Source organism: Salvelinus namaycush, chromosome 19 (genome assembly GCF_016432855.1).
Source record: "Salvelinus namaycush isolate Seneca chromosome 19, SaNama_1.0, whole genome shotgun sequence".
Classification (NCBI taxonomy): domain Eukaryota; kingdom Metazoa; phylum Chordata; class Actinopteri; order Salmoniformes; family Salmonidae; genus Salvelinus; species Salvelinus namaycush.
Window position 1 is genome coordinate 17005777 of NC_052325.1, and position 17527 is coordinate 17023303.

Consider the following 17527-nt stretch of genomic DNA (forward strand, 5'->3'; position numbering starts at 1 on the left):
TACATTAGTTCTTAATGCAATCGCTGTGTTAGATTTTTAAAATTAACGTTACTACAACATACAGCGTGCGTTAAAGCGAGACCGCACCTAGATTATTGGCAGAATATCTGTTCTACATTTTTCAACAGAACAACGAATTAACATCATAAATACTTCTTACTTTTTGATGAACTCCCATCAGAATCTTGGGCAAGGTGTCCTTTGTCCAAAAGAATCGTTGCTTGGTTGTAGATTGTCCTCTTCAACGTTCGAATTAGCAGTAAACATTAGCCATGTGGCAAAGACGTGTCCGACTCACTAAAACGCAGGACAAATAAATATCCGAAAATCGCAATATACCGATATAAACTGATATAACTCGGTTTAATATAACAACATTATGATGTCTTTAACACCTATAACGAATAAAAACAGAGCCGGATATATCTAAGGCCTATAACCGGAGCGTTCTAGAGCCACAGCCAGAGCTCCTTTCTGCGTCAGGGCGAAGAGGAGAAAGGGGGAACCCCACGTTGCCAGGCCATTTATAACCTCTCAGTTCTGCCTAGCAACTCCATTTCAATTCTCACTATTCTCTGACACCCAGGGGAAGACGTATGCAGTGCATCTCAACCAATAGAAGACAGGCAGATTTATAAACAGATCTCAGAACAGCAAGCAGATTTCAGCATTCTCACATCCTCATAGGAAAATTGCTCTAAGTCCAGTTCTGTTTTACTCACAGATATAATTCAAACGGTTTTAGAAACTAGAGAGTCTTTTCTATCCAATAGTAATAATAATATGCATATTGTACGAGCAAGAATTGAGTACGAGGCAGTTTCATTTGGGAACGAAATTATTACAAAGTGCAAACAGCACCCCCTATTTAATATAATACATCAATAAAATCAATTTAGACTCAAATAAATAATGAAACATGTTAAATTTGGTTTAAATAATGCAAAAACAAAGTGTTGGAGAAGAAAGTAAAAGTGTAATATGTGCCATGTAAAAAATCTAACGTTTAAGTTCCTTGCTCAGAACATGAGAACATATGAAAGCTGGTGGTTCCTTTTAACATGAGTCTTCAATATTCCCAGGTAAGAAGTTTTATGTTGTAGTTATTATAGGAATTATAGGACTATTTCTCTCTATACCATTTGTATTTCATATACCTTTGACTATTGGATGTTCTAATAGGCACTTTAGTATTGCCAGTGTAACAGTATAGCTTCCGTCCCTCTCCTCGCTCCTACCTGGGCTCGAACGAGGGAACACATCGACAACAGCCACCCTGGAAGCAGCGTTACCCATGCAGAGCAAGGGGAACAACTACTCCAAGTCTCAGAGCGAGTGACATTTGAAACGCTATTAGCGCGCACCCCGCTAACTAGCTAGCCATTTCACATCGGTTACACCAGCCTAATCTTGGGAGTTGATAGGCTTGCAGTCATAAACAGCAGAGCTGCTGGCAAAATGCACAAAAGTGCTGTTTGAATGAATGCTTACGAGCCTGCTTGTGCCTACCATCGCTCAGTCAGACTGCTCCATCAAATCATAGACTTAATTATAACATAATAACACACATAAATACGAGCCTTAGGTCATTAATATGGTTGAATCCGGAAACTATCATCTCGAGAACAAAACATTTATTCTTTCAGTGAAATACGGAACCGTTCCGTACTTTATCTAACGGGTGGCATCCATAAGTCTAAATATTCCTGTTACATTGCACAACCTTCAATGTTATGTCATAATTACGTAAAATTCTGGCAAATTAGTTCGCAACGAGCCAGGCGGCCTTAACTGTTGCATTTACCCTGACTCTGCGTGCAATTTTCGCAAATGTGCTTTTGTTAAATCATCCCAAGTTTGGCAAAGTTGGCTGTCTTTGTTAGGAGGAAATTGTCTTCACACAGTTCGCAACGAGCCAGGCAGCCCAAACTGCTGCATATACCCTGACTCTGTTGCAGGAGAAGTGACATAAAGAAATTCATGTTAACAGGCAATATTAACTAAATATGCAGGTTTAAAAATATATACTTGTGTATTGATTTTAAGAAAGGCTTTGATGTTTATGGTTAGGTACCATTTTCGCGAATGCGCACCGCATCGATTATATGCAACGCAGGACACGCTAGATAAACTAGTAATATCATCAACCATGTGTAGTTAACTAGTGATTATGATTGATTGATTGTTTTTTATAAGATAAGTTTAATGCTAGCTAGCAACTTACCTTGGCTTCTTACTGCATTCGCGTAACAGGCGGGCTCCTCGTGGAGTGCAATGAGAGGCAGGTGGTTAGAGCGTTGGACTAGTTAACCGTAAGGTTGCAGGATTGAATCCCCGAGCTGAAAAGGTAAAAATCTGTCATTCTGCCCCTGAACAAGGCAGTTAACCCACCGTTCCTAAGCCATCATTGAAAATAAGAATGTGTTCTTAACTGACGTGCCTAGTTAAATAAAGGTGTAAAAAAATACCGATTTCTGTTTGTTATGAAAACTTGAAATCGGCCCTAATTAAAACCTGTTGAGGACAGAGGGCGCTGTTTTCACTTTGGGGGAAAATCGTGCCCAATTTAAACGGCCTCGTACTCAATTCTTGCTCGTACAATATGCATATTATTATTACTATTGGATAGAAAACACTCTCTAGTTTCTAAAACCGTTTGAATTATATCTGTGAGTAAAACAGAACTCCTTTTGCAGCAAACTTCCTGACAGGAAGTGGAAAATCTGAAATCGATGCACTGTTCTAGGGCCTGCCTATTAAAGTCCTTGATATTTATTAGTTTAGATGCACTTCATACGTCTTCCACTAGATGTCGACAAGCAGTGAGAGAAGAAATTGAGTGTGTAACTTGATCTGGGCTCGAATAATAGCTCTTGGCATGACGTGTCACCAGTTTCCTGTTTTCTGGAGAGCGCGAGAAGGGACCTGGATTTGCCTTCTGATAAGCTGTCGTTATGGACGACTAATATCTCTGGCTTTGATTTTATTTGATACATGTGACAATATCATCGTAAAGTATGTTTTTTCAATATAGTTTAATCAGATTATTGAAATTTTTTCGGGAGTTTTGCCGTGTTCCGTTCTCTGAGTTTGTTGACGATGGAGAGATTCGCGCCACTTGGCAAGTGTGCTTGCTAAATCGAGAGGGAAAAAGGCCGTTCTAAAACCAAACAACGATTGTTCTGGACAAAGGACCCCTTGTACAACATTCTGATGGAAGATCAGCAAAAGTAGGACCCATTTTATGATGTTATTTCATATATCTGTCGTACATGTGAACTAGTCGTTTGCGCCCAGAGTTTGGGCACTCTCTCGCTATACCTAAGCTGGATGTCGTAATGAAGTTATTTTTAGAATTCTAACACGGCGATTGCATTAAGAACTAGTGTATCTATCATTTCCTATACAACATGTATTTTTTAGTTATGTTTATGAATAGTTATTTGATCAGAATATGTGTGTCAGAAAAAGTGTCAGAAAAATATCCAGACGTTGTGGGAAAAAGATGCTACGTTAGCACAATGTATAACCACTGATTTCAGCTCTAAATATGCACATTTTCGAACAAAACATAAGTGTATGTATAACCTGATGTTATAGGACTGTCATCTGATGAAGCTTATCAAGGTTAGTCAAAAAGTATATATCTTTTGCTGGTTTATTCGCTATCGCTAACGTGCCTATTGCTATCGCTAATGTGCCTTGATGAATGAATGCGGTAGTGTGGTAGGCTATTGTAGTAAGCTAATATAATGCTATATTGTGTTTTCGCTGTAAAACACTTAAAAAATCGGAAATATTGGCTGGATTCACAAGATGTTTGTCTTTAATTTGCTGTACACCATCGATTTTTCAGAAATGTTTTATGATGAGTATTTAGGTATTTGACGTTGGTGTCTGTAATTACTCTGGCTGCTTCGGTCCTATTTGTGACGGTAGCTGTGATGGTAGCTGCAATGTAAAACTGATTTATACCTCAAATATGCACATTTTTCGAACAAAACATAGATTTATTGTATAACATGTTATAAGACTGTCATCTGATGAAGTTGTTTCTTGGTTAGTTTGGTTGGTTCTTGGTTAGTTAGGTTGGCTTTGTGCATGCTACCTGTGCTGTGAAAAATGTGTTTTCGCTGTAAAACATTTTAAAAATCGGACATGTTGACTGGATTCACAAGATGTGTATCTTTCATTTGCTGTATTGGACTTGTTAATGTGTGAAAGTTAAATATTTCTCAAAAATATATTTTGAATTTCGCGCTCTGCCTTTTCAGTGGAATGTGGAAGGAGTTCCGCTAGCGGAACGCCAGAGCCAGACAGGTTAATCGGCCTTTCCGATTAATCGGTCGACCTCTAGTCCGGACATCACTGATGGAGATATTTGACAGTCACAGTTGCTTCCATACACCTTTCCGGGTGTAAACGTTTGTGAGAAGGATGGAAATGGAGGAGAGAAGATGAGAGAATACGAACTGAAAGTGGCACAGACGGAAATACACACACACACCGATTTAGCATCCACCAAGGCCACACTGATGAAATTCAGCTGAAATCTGTTTTCCCAGATGTAATATTCTCTCGCTCAGTTCACATTGTTGTTTTGTTTCCATGTTTACTGAGTGAGGAGGAGGGGGCTAATGATGGTAGGATAGAAACATGTGTAACCCACCCCTCCCCATAGCTGACAGCTGTACGGACTTGTCTACAAAGAAGAATTTAACTCTCTCTCCTCTGTCTTGAGGATAGCTAACTCAGTGGAATATAACATACTGTTTCTCTCTCTCTTTCTTTCTTTCTCTCTCTCTCTTTCTCTCTCTCTCTCTCTCTCTGTCTCTCCATAGTTGACCTCTGTACAGACTGGTCAGTGGATTACCTGAAGTACCGTGTGCTGCAGGGAGAGCCGGTGAGGCTGAAGTGTGCCCTGTTCTACGGCTACATCCGGGCCAACTACAGCCAGGCTCAGAGCGTGGGCCTCAGCCTCATGTGGTACCGCAGCACTGGCCTGGGCCACGGAGACTTTGAGGAGCCCATCTCCTTCAACGGCGTGCGCATGAGCAAGGAGGAGGACGCCATCTGGTTCAGACCGGCCGACCTCCAGGACGTGGGCCTCTACTCCTGCGTTCTACGGTAAGACATGAGGGACAAACTGTGCTCTACTGCTCCAGTCTACTCCTGCGTGCTACGGTAAGATAGGAGGAACAGTAGGGATACTAGAGCTACGGTAAGACACGAGGGACAAACTAGGGAAACTAGGGATTATTTACTCTTTTAGCTACATGCCCCCTTCCTCCTTTATTCCATCCCTCTACTTTTAACCGTGCATACTCCTCTGTGATATTGATTGCTGAGTCTCTCTTTCCAACTCTTTCTCACTCGCACTCGCTCTCTCTCATGATCTCTTCCCCCCTTCTTTCTCCGGCTGAGTCAGAATCAAAGGGGTTGTGTTTTTGTTGTTCTGTCGAGAGGGTCTGAAGTGGATGTTTCTCATATTCCTGGAGGCAACATAATACGCTCTCCCTCCTTCTCTCCCTCCTTCTCTCTCCTTCACTCTCTCCCTCTCTAAGACTTGACCATTACTTTAAAAATAATTTCTATGGCCAGCACACTGAGAACGTCGTCTACATCTGTCTATGTGTATGACACTAGACAAGCAGATCACATGCATTAGGAAACGTTCTCCAGTGTTTTAAAGTGTTAAAAGGCTTCATGTATTCAGATGTTATTCACGGTGGGATTCAAGAGTTCTCCAGTAACCTAATCAGAGACGCACTTTGGAGATTTGCCACTGAGCTTAAATCAATTCTCTTTTTGTTGGAGGGTAAGCTTCTGAGTCGCAAATTTTAGCACACATGAACCAAACACTTCCACCAAGCATCTCTGCTGGGAAAATAGAGAGAGTGTGTGTGTGTGTGTGTGTGAGAGAGAGAGAGAGAGAGAGAGAGAGAGAGAGAGAGAGAGAGAGAGAGAGTGAGAGAGAGAGAGAGTGTGAGAGGGGGAGAGAGAGTGTGTGAGGGGAGAGGGGGAGAGAGAAAGACAGAAAGGAGTCCATTGCTGCTTGTACAGTCGATATCCCCACATTACAGCATTTGTTTTTGTCTCCTGGTTTTTCTCAGTGATTGCTGATCGTATTGTTGAAGTCTAGTCATATTTTCAACCATTCACTTGAAGTTTGACTGGTTATTATGAACTGTTTGGAGGGTGTAGATAGTCTTACGGTATTGTGGTGCATTGGAGGATGCTGCTACACAGAGTTGGCTATATCTAAATATAGATCAATCCTTCAGTGGAGAAAGTACAGCTTAGCATTGAAACCCTCCAGATGTTTTTCCCTGAAGAAGATATGGTGTGGTGTGTGTGTGTGTGTGTGTGTGTGTGTGTGTGTGTGTGTGTGTGTGTGTGTGTGTGTGTGTGTGTGTTTGTGCGTGCGTGCGTGCGTGCGTGCGTGTGTGTGTGTGTTAGTCCCTTTTCTCCTTTGCTGTCTGGAACCAAATTTTTCCCATCAGTGTATGTGTGAAGGTGACTTAATCTACATAACAATCTCTCCTTGTTTCTGTTTCTCTCTCTACACCCTCTCTCTATCTCTCTTCCTCTCTCTCCCCTCTCTCTTTTTCTCTCCTTGTTTCTGTTTCTCTCTCTACCCCCTCTCTCTATCTCTCTTCCTCTCTCTCCCCCTCTCTCTTTTTCTCTCCTTGTTTCTGTTTCTCTCTCTACCCCCTCTCTCTATCTCTCTTCCTCTCTCTCCCCCTCTCTCTTTTTCTCTCCTTGTTTCTGTTTCTCTCTCTACCCCCTCTCTCTATCTCTCTTCCTCTCTCTCCCCCTCTCTCTTTTTCTCTCCTTGTTTCTGTTTCTCTCTCTCCCCCTCTCTCTATCTCTCTTCCTCTCTCTCCCCCTCTCTCTTTTTCTCTCCTTGTTTCTGTTTCTCTCTCTACCCCCTCTCTCTATCTCTCTTCCTCTCTCTCCCCCTCTCTCTATCTCTCTTCCTCTCTCTCCCCCTCTCTCTTTTTCTCTCCTTGTTTCTGTTTCTCTCTCTACACCCTCTCTCTATCTCTCTTCCTCTCTCTCCCCCTCTCTCTTTTTCTCTCCTTGTTTCTGTTTCTCCCTCTACCCCCTCTCTCTATCTCTCTTTCTCCCTCTACCCTCTCTCTATCTCTCTTCCTCTCTCTCCCCCTCTCTCTTTTTCTCTCCTTGTTTCTGTTTCTCCCTCTACCCCCTCTCTCTATCTCTCTTTCTCCCTCTACCCCCTCTCTCTATCTCTCTTCCTCTCTCTCCCCCTCTCTCTATCTCTCTTCCTCTCTCTCCCCCTCTCTCTTTTTCTCTCCTTGTTTCTGTTTCTCCCTCTACCCCCTCTATCTCGCTTTCTCTCTCTACCCCCTCTCTCTATCTCTCTTCCTCTCTCTCCCCCTCTCTCTTTTTCTCTCCTTGTTTCTGTTTCTCCCTCTACCCCCTCTCTCTATCTCGCTTTCTCTCTCTACCCCCTCTCTCTATCTCTCTTCCTCTCTCTCCCCCTCTCTCTTTTTCTCTCCTTGTTTCTGTTTCTCTCTCTACCCCCTCTCTCTATCTCTCTTCCTCTCTCTCTATCTCTCCTTGTTTCTGTTTCTCTCTCTACCCCCTCTCTCTATCTCTCTATCTCGCTTCCTCTCTCTATCTCTCCTTGTTTCTGTTTCTCTCTCTACCCCCTCTCTCTATCTCTCTTCCTCTCTCTCCCCGTTTCTGTTTCTCCCTCTACCCCCTCTCTCTATCTCGCTTTCTCTCTCTACCCCCTCTCTCTATCTCTCTTCCTCTCTCTCCCCCTCTCTCTTTTTCTCTCCTTGTTTCTGTTTCTCTCTCTACCCCCTCTCTCTATCTCTCTTCCTCTCTCTCCCCCTCTCTCTATCTCTCCTTGTTTCTGTTTCTCTCTCTACCCCCTCTCTCTATCTCTCTATCTCGCTTCCTCTCTCTATCTCTCCTTGTTTCTGTTTCTCTCTCTACCCCCTCTCTCTATCTCTCTTCCTCTCTCTCCCCCTCTCTCTTTTTCTCTCCTTGTTTCTGTTTCTCCCTCTACCCCCTCTCTCTATCTCGCTTTCTCTCTCTACCCCCTCTCTCTATCTCTCTTCCTCTCTCTCCCCCTCTCTCTTTTTCTCTCCTTGTTTCTGTTTCTCCCTCTACCCCCTCTTTCTATCTCGCTTTCTCCCTCTACCCCCTCTCTCTATCTCTCTTCCTCTCTCCCCCTTTCTCTTTCTCTCTCATTGTTTCTGTTTCTCCCTCTCCCCCTCTCTCTTTTTCTTTCTCTCCATCCCCACTTAATGTAAATGTAAAGCTGTCACCTCCAGTGTTTTCTCTCCTCTAAACAATCTCCCTCCCTCCACCTCTGTAGTCCATGCACGTGTCTCCCACTGAATGAATTCACCACCTCTCTCTCCCCCTCTCTCTATCTCTCTTCCTCTCTCTCCCCCTCTCTCTTTTTCTCTCCTTGTTTCTGTTTCTCTCTCTACACCCTCTCTCTATCTCTCTTCCTCTCTCTCCCCCTCTCTCTTTTTCTCTCCTTGTTTCTGTTTCTCCCTCTACCCCCTCTCTCTATCTCTCTTTCTCCCTCTACCCTCTCTCTATCTCTCTTCCTCTCTCTCCCCCTCTCTCTTTTTCTCTCCTTGTTTCTGTTTCTCCCTCTACCCCCTCTCTCTATCTCTCTTTCTCCCTCTACCCCCTCTCTCTATCTCTCTTCCTCTCTCTCCCCCTCTCTCTATCTCTCTTCCTCTCTCTCCCCCTCTCTCTTTTTCTCTCCTTGTTTCTGTTTCTCCCTCTACCCCCTCTATCTCGCTTTCTCTCTCTACCCCCTCTCTCTATCTCTCTTCCTCTCTCTCCCCCTCTCTCTTTTTCTCTCCTTGTTTCTGTTTCTCCCTCTACCCCCTCTCTCTATCTCGCTTTCTCTCTCTACCCCCTCTCTCTATCTCTCTTCCTCTCTCTCCCCCTCTCTCTTTTTCTCTCCTTGTTTCTGTTTCTCTCTCTACCCCCTCTCTCTATCTCTCTTCCTCTCTCTCCCCCTCTCTCTATCTCTCCTTGTTTCTGTTTCTCTCTCTACCCCCTCTCTCTATCTCTCTATCTCGCTTCCTCTCTCTATCTCTCCTTGTTTCTGTTTCTCTCTCTACCCCCTCTCTCTATCTCTCTTCCTCTCTCTCCCCGTTTCTGTTTCTCCCTCTACCCCCTCTCTCTATCTCGCTTTCTCTCTCTACCCCCTCTCTCTATCTCTCTTCCTCTCTCTCCCCCTCTCTCTTTTTCTCTCCTTGTTTCTGTTTCTCTCTCTACCCCCTCTCTCTATCTCTCTTCCTCTCTCTCCCCCTCTCTCTATCTCTCCTTGTTTCTGTTTCTCTCTCTACCCCCTCTCTCTATCTCTCTATCTCGCTTCCTCTCTCTATCTCTCCTTGTTTCTGTTTCTCTCTCTACCCCCTCTCTCTATCTCTCTTCCTCTCTCTCCCCCTCTCTCTTTTTCTCTCCTTGTTTCTGTTTCTCCCTCTACCCCCTCTCTCTATCTCGCTTTCTCTCTCTACCCCCTCTCTCTATCTCTCTTCCTCTCTCTCCCCCTCTCTCTTTTTCTCTCCTTGTTTCTGTTTCTCCCTCTACCCCCTCTTTCTATCTCGCTTTCTCCCTCTACCCCCTCTCTCTATCTCTCTTCCTCTCTCCCCCTTTCTCTTTCTCTCTCATTGTTTCTGTTTCTCCCTCTCCCCCTCTCTCTTTTTCTTTCTCTCCATCCCCACTTAATGTAAATGTAAAGCTGTCACCTCCAGTGTTTTCTCTCCTCTAAACAATCTCCCTCCCTCCACCTCTGTAGTCCATGCACGTGTCTCCCACTGAATGAATTCACCACCTCTCAAATGAGCCTGTATCTCTCAGTGGTCTGCGTGTGTGTTTTCCTGTTGTGATTACTCTGAGAACGAACATATGTGAGGGATACTAATGTGTGGGGAATGGAAGCTAATGCGAGTTGGAGACTAAAGCTTGCTGTGTTGGAGTGAAACAGTTTTTGAAAGTTTGGACGAATTGTCGACCCGACAGTCCATCAATCAAACACCACAAAAAATGTCCCACAATCCCGCAGTGATCCCCTAGTTTCAATATTTAACAAGTAGAGAGCTCCCTCATTGGTTCCCCTGGGACTCCATCCATCTGATTGGCTCAGGTGTCCCCTCCGCTACGAGGTCATCTCTGATAATCTCCCTCATCATGTCAACATTTACACCTCCGAAGCTCTTAGGCGGGTGTACGTGTGCGTGTGCGTGTGTGTGCGTGTGTGTTTAGGCGAAATAAAAACACAAAATTTTAAATAACACGGTCATTGCATTATCTAACATCTGGTTACGGTTTCCAGTCCAATCCTACTTTACCCTATTCTCAGTTAGCTCCGTCCCACAGTAAGAGAGCCTCCCAGCCAGCCTGTTGGCTATATCTCTAGTAGCCTGGTGCAGTGTCTGACAGCCTCAGCTGTGTGTGTTTTATGGTCTGGAGGTCAGGTGTTTCTATGGGAGAGGGGATTCTCTTATTACTTCCATAACTTGACTATATAATATGAAAGCCTGTCATGTAGCTTGAAAGGAAGCATCTGGCCAGCAGTAAAGTTAATGTAACGAAATTAAGCCCCATATGCTACACAGGTCACACAAGGCAGAGAGATGGGGGCGGTGGTGTTGGGAATGGCAACAAGTGCTCAGCATATGTGGGAACTCCTTCAAGACTGTTGGAAAAGCATTCCAGGTGAAGCTGGTTGAGAGAATGCCAAGAGTGTGCAAAGCTGTCATCAAGTCAAAGGTTGGCTACTTTGAAGAATCTCAAATATAAAATATATTTTTATTTGTTTAACACTTTTTTGATTACAACATGATTCCATATGTGTTATTTCATAGTTTTGATGTCTTCACTATTATTCTACAATGTAGAAAATAGTAAAAATAAAGAAAAACCCTGGAATGAGTAGGTGTGTCCAACCTTTTGAATGGTACCGTATATCTGAAGAGATGACGTCACTTAGCCATCCGCTACAGACAATGAGCCTATTTTTCAGTCATGCCACTGGCTTTCTCAAATGACTCATATTGAAGGAAAGTAGACGAGAAAATGAAGTAATTTGACTGTATTTAGACCCAGCCTTCAGCATTTGACTGTATTTAGACCCAGCCTTCAGCATTTGACTGTATTTAGACCCAGCCTTCAGCATTTGACTGTATTTAGACCCAGCCTTCAGCATTTGACTGTATTTAGACCCAGCCTTCAGAATTTGACTGTATTTAGACCCAGCCTTCAGCATTTGACTGTATTTAGACCCAGCCTTCAGCATTTGACTGTATTTAGACCCAGCCTTCAGCATTTGACTGTATTTAGACCCAGCCTTCAGCATTTGACTGTATTTAGACCCAGCCTTCAGCATTTAACTGTATTTAGACCCAGCCTTCAGCATTTGACTGTATGTAGACCCAGCCTTCAGCATTTGACTGTATGTAGACCCAGCCTTCAGCATTTGACTGTATTTAGACCCAGCCTTCAGCATTTGACTGTATGTAGACCCAGCCTTCAGCATTTGACTGTATTTAGACCCAGCCTTCAGCATTTGACTGTATTTAGACCCAGCCTTCAGCATTTGACTGTATTTAGACATAACCTTCAGCATTTGACTGTATTTAGACCCAGCCTTCAGTATTTGACTGTATTTAGACATAACCTTCAGCATTTGACTGTATTTAGACCCAGCCTTCAGTATTTCAATGCCACGGGCTTGCTCCTCTGCTGTCAGAGGGCTATTACATCACTGTGATGACTAAGCAGGTTCTTCCACTCCTTCCATCCCCTGTCTCTCTATGTGTGTGTGTGTGTGTGTGTGTGTGTGTGTGTGTGTGTGTGTGTGTGTGTGTGTGTGTGTGTGTGTGTGTGTGTGTGTGTGTGTGTGTGTGTGTGTGTGGTGTCTGTTATGTCATTAGTATTCCCAGGGCAGGCTGCATGGCCCTCATTATTTCAATAGTGGTCGTGAGCCTGAGTCATTGGTTCAGTAAGCTGATGAACACGTCGTTAGCACTATCTCCGACAATGTGTGTGTGCATGTGTGTTTTGCCTGTGTTTGTGTGCATGTGGGAGGAATGAGGACAGGAGAAGAGGAGGTAAAACATACAGTCAGAGAGAGAAAAAAGAAAGCTAATGTAAATCAGGAATAGGAAGAGTTGCGACTATGCATTTTCTCTTATGGTCTGAATCTTGTCAGTGACCTGTTGGTTGTGCTGGTGTGTTCCAGGAATTCAACCTACTGTATGAAGGTGTCCATGTCCCTCCACGTGGCTGAGAACGACACAGACCTCTGCTACAACTCTGACATGAGACATATGGAGAAGGCCGAACTCAGCAAGAGCAAAGACATCACCTGTCCAGACATAGAGGACTACATAGAACCTGGGAAAGACCCCCATATCATCTGGTTTAAGGTGAGAGATGTGTGTGTGCGTGTGTGTGTGTGTGTGTGTGTGTGTGTGTGTGTGTGTGTGTGTGTGTGTGTGTGTGTGTGTGTGTGTGTGTGTGTGTGTGTGTGTGTGTGTGTGTGTGTGTGTGTGTGTGTGTGTGTGTGTGTGTGTGTGTCTGATTTAACTTGGTGAAGATGGTGCCTCATTACTTTGTTTTCAGATCACTTCCTAGTTGTTTCTATGGAATGTAAAAGCTGTGTCCGTGGGGGCCTGGGTCAGATTATGCATGTGGGATTTGTTAATAATAGGAGAATTACACGACACCTGTCTGCAGTGCACCAGTATCAGTGTAGAGGTCATCTTAGGAGAAACACACAGTACATGAATACAGAGACAGAGGAACAGAGGGCTTTCACAAAGATGGGATTCATTATTCACACACTGATGAGGAGAGAACCTTTTTATATTATAGTTCACTTTGCCCTGCGGAAAATATATATATAGAGAGAGAGAGAGAGAGAGAGAGAGAGAGAGAGAGAGAGAGAGAGAGAGAGAGAGAGAGAGAGAGAGAGAGGGAAAGAGAGAGAGATAGAGAGAGAGAGAGAGAGAGAGAGAGAGAGAGAGAGAGAGAGAGAGAGAGAGAGAGAGAGAGAGAGAGAGAGAGAGAGAGAGATAGAGAGAGAGAGAGAGAGAGAGAGAGAGAGAGTTTTAAATAACCTTTATTGGGAACAAACAACACGACAACACTCACACAAAACCATAGTTACACATCAATTAAACACAACAGCCTCTGAATACACCATATACTCATAAACAGATCCATGTTATTAACCATTTTGTAATAGGCAAACTCATTCCTCAGTCTTGCTGCCAACATCCCCTCCAGCATTCCCACCCCATCCACAGACCCCTGTCCCCGAATACTGTTCTTTCAGGTCTTCCATATTGCTAATTTAGCTGCCCCTGACACAAAATACAGCAAAATAACTACACCCCTTCGACTAAACCTGTACTTTAGCCCAAATATACACAGTTGTGAAGAGAACACCTTTCCCAGAGCTGAGAACCAGCTAGGGATCAGGTCAATCATCCCGACCAACCTGGGACACTGTAAGAACAGATGTGCCAGAGTTTCAGACTCCTCCCCAACAGTAGGATCCAGGTGTACCAGATGCATGTTGGTGGCTATGGCTCCATGTATTATCCTCCATTGGAGGTCAGCTGTCCTCTTTTCAATAGGTAGTTTATATAAAGACCACCAACAGCCTTTTGGGGAGGCACCTGGACCAAACACACCCACCCACCTCATTGATTTGACCCCTTCATACTGCCGATGAAGTACTGGCAAGGAATTACAGACCTCAGCTACGACCTTCCTCAGTAGGCGAGATGATCGGAACCCCGCTTTTTCTCCCAGCTCCTCCAACGATCTGCTCCTACTCCGCATCAGATGACCCAGCTTGGTACACCCCACACCTAACAGGCATGACATAGGCTGGCTGAACCCACAGCACGGGACTGGATGGCAGTGTTGTAAAAAAGAGGTTCTTCAAAAGCCACATCCCTGGTGGGGTGCCGGTCTTACGGCACTTGACATTAACTCTCCAAGCCTGTTTAACAGACTCATAGAATGGAGTCAAGCCAGACAAATCACCCCCTCCAGCTTTAAGAGGAAAAGGTGCTTGTCTAAGCCCAAACAGCCCACTCTCCTCATCAATGTATAGGTTGCGTCGACCCAGCTAGAATGGTCACAGTACAACCGTTTCTGGGCTACTTGAAGCCGGAAAGCCATGATCCTGGAAGAAATGTCCACCAGACCTTGCCCACCCTCGTGCAGTGGCAGGCACAGGGCCACAGCTTTAATCTAATGTTGTCCAGACCAAAATAAATTGACAAGGGTCCTCTGAAGCTCTTATATCAGGCCCCCCAGTGGCTGTAAAGTCATCTGTCTGAGCCACAGGGTAGAGGCAGCAAGATTATTGGCTACCAGCACCCTTCCCCTGTAAGACAGCTGGGGTAGCACCCATTTCCACCTTGACAATCTGGCACACACTTTCTCCACTACACCCTCCCAGTTCTTTTTCTGAAAGACATCGGAGCCCCCAAAGTCTTCATCCCATCTCTGCCCCACTGAATCGCCCCTGGTAACTGTGGTGCGGACCCCGTCTGAAGCTGACCTGCCCACAGCGATTCGCTCTTTTCCCAATTGACTCTAGCTGAGGAGGCCCCCTCATACACCTTTAAAGTGTTTGAGAAAACCTTAACATCCTCACCCCCTGTAATAAAAACTGTCACGTCATCTGCATACACAGACAGTGCTATCGTGGGACCCTTCATTACCCCTGGCACAGAGAAACCAGTAAGCCTCGCTCTTAAAAAACAAAGTATTGGTTCAATTGCCAGATAATATAACTGCCCTGAAATTGGGCATCCCTACCTGATACCCCTTTGGACGGGGATGGGGCAGCTCAAACCACCCCCCACCTTCTACATATATGAGGCCCCAGTATACAGTAAACTCATCCAAGACAAGAAAACCATCCCCAAACCCAAAAGCTTTCATTGTTTTGAATGACTACTGGTGGTCTACACAGTCAAAGGTCTTCTCTTGATCCAAAGAAGTTTACAGATGTCTAAAACATCTCTTATTAGAAACAAGTTATCAACTATAGAGCGGTCAGGTACACAGTAGGACTGGTCCTTGTGGACCAACAGCCCCAGATACTCTTTCAACCTGTCTGAGAGACATTTAGATACAATTTTATATTCTGCACACAGCAATGCAACAGGTCGGCAATTTTTTAGAAGAGCCAAATCCCCCTTTTTTGGCAACAATGAAAGCACAGCACATTGACAGGAAACAGGAAGAGAACCCTCATGAAAGATTCACACACCACTTCAGAAAAATCCCCCCAACAGATCCCCGAAACTCAGATGGTAAACCATCGATGCCAGGGGCTCGGCCTGATGAGAGCTGCATAACTGCTGTGGACAGCTCCTGCAGAGTAATGTCAGAGTCCAAATCAACTCTCTGCTCAGGGCCCAATTGAGGAAGTCCATGTAACAGCTGTTCAGTACAAAGAGAATCACAATCATCCACCTTATAGAGTAGAAATCCACGGCATGTTGGCGCATTTCACTGTCATCCGTGGTCACCTTCCCATCAGGGAGACGAAGGCAGACCATCTGTTTGCGTTGCAATGTCGACTGTCCTAGGTATAAAAAAAAGTACCAGGAGCATCCATATCTTTGAGGGTAGCAAAGCGAGACCTCATCAAGGCACCCTACACTCTTTCATGTAGAAACGACCTCAGTTCATGTTTCTTGTCCTGTAAGTTCATGACTAGTCCGGGGTCATTCTGAGTGAGCAACTTCAATTCAATAGATTTGATGTCCTGTTCAAGGGCTCTGATAGTCTCTTTAACTTCAATACGAGACAGAGCAGTATACTGTTGACAAAACAATTGTATTTGGGCCTTTCCAACCTCCCACCATTGTCTCAAGGACTCAAAATTCCCTTTTGTAAACCTCAATTTTTCCCAAAACAACAAAACCTTTCACAAAACATGACATAATGTAACAATTTAACATTAAAATACCAATAAGGTGATGACTTTCATGGACAGGACAAGTGAATATCAACAGTAACAATATGGTGATCAGAAAAACCCTCAGGAGTAATATCACACCTTCAACACTACTACAGTAGTGATCAGATACATACAACCTGTCTAACCTTCCAACCCTACTACAGTAGTGATCAGATACATACAACCTGTCTAATCTGACATGACCTTCATTAACTTTTAACCATGTGTACAGCCTAAATGTTGCATTCCTTACTCTCCAAACATCAGAGAGCTCAAACTCAGTTAATAGACCAGACAGGCAAGTAGTTGACCGCAGGTGAGGTTCTTCAGCAGTGCGGTCAATAGTAAAATCCACTGTACAGTTCCAGTCCCCCCATAAAACCATACACCCCTCTTGGTAACACTGTCTTAAGGTTTCCTTTATTTGATCAAATACTGCAATATGCTCTGTCTGTACCCTCATTAGGAGCATAAACATTCAAAAAAATTAACAGAAAACCTATAACATCTGCCTTGACCATTAAAACCTGACCCTTGACAATCTCTGTTGCAGATACCACAGTCACCCCTAAGCCTGAGGAAAACAAAATTGCCACCCCAGCACTGAAATTAATACCATGACTGAGTATATGCTGCCCCTCCCACCACATACCCCAGTCAACCTCATTATCCTCATCACTATGTGTCTCCTGTAGGAAAACTACATTAAGCCTTTTCTGTTTTATTACTTCTAATAACCAAGCCCTCTTATTCCTGTCCCTTCCCCCATTAATATTGAGAGAGCCTACCCTTAGTACCTCCATATAGAAAAGAGAAAATAAAAGCAGAAGAAACCACAGAGAAACCAGACAAAGAGAAAAAAACACCCTATGAGGCAATGGTCATCATTATTTGTTTTAATTGTTTTAATTTTCTCTTAACCTTATCACGTTTCCCACCACCTTTTGCTGCCGTAACAGCAGTAACAAATTTCCTCAAGCGAAAACGCTTCTTCTCACTTAACTGGTCTAACCCCACTGTCTTCTGGAACATCACAGCTGACCTCACAAACTTATCAACATAAAAAAAATCTACCAATTTGACAGATTTCCCAAAAGTCTGATCCAGGAACCCATTTACCTCCTCTAGATTGTAAATTGAGTCCTCGCCAGCTGCTATCTTAGAGATATCCATATCCTTCTCCTGATCCTCCTCAACTGAGGCCACAGACCCCTGACTCCCCTCTACCACATCCCTCTCAACACTCCCCACTTGCACCCCATCACTCGTACCGGGCATCTCCTCCACTACCTGGGAGACTAGCCCCACCTGAACCCCCTCCTGTACCCCATTACTTGTAGTGGGCATCTCCTCCTCTACTTGGGAGACTAGGTCCACATGAACCCCCTCCTGTACCCCATCACTCATACTGGGCATCTCCTCACCAGTCTGAGGAAATGGCTCCCAAGATCCGACCTCCTACAACAATATTTTTCTGCTGCATAACAGACGCTATGTTCCCCTCTGGTACAAGTTGAAACTCTGTAC

At 44.2% G+C, this 17527-nt stretch overlaps 1 protein-coding gene across 1 annotated transcript in view; it reads left to right on the forward strand.

Moving 5' to 3' along the window:
• Positions 1 to 4656: 4656 nt before the first annotated feature.
• The window catches only part of LOC120063915 (interleukin-1 receptor accessory protein-like 1), a 179693-nt gene continuing 166822 nt past the window's right edge, over positions 4657 to 17527 (forward strand). The window contains exons 1-3 of the mRNA XM_039014228.1: positions 4657 to 4690; positions 4842 to 5127; positions 12248 to 12434. Of these exons, the coding sequence (XP_038870156.1) occupies positions 4657 to 4690; positions 4842 to 5127; positions 12248 to 12434 (507 nt within the window). The remainder of the gene's footprint in view (positions 4691 to 4841; positions 5128 to 12247; positions 12435 to 17527) is intronic.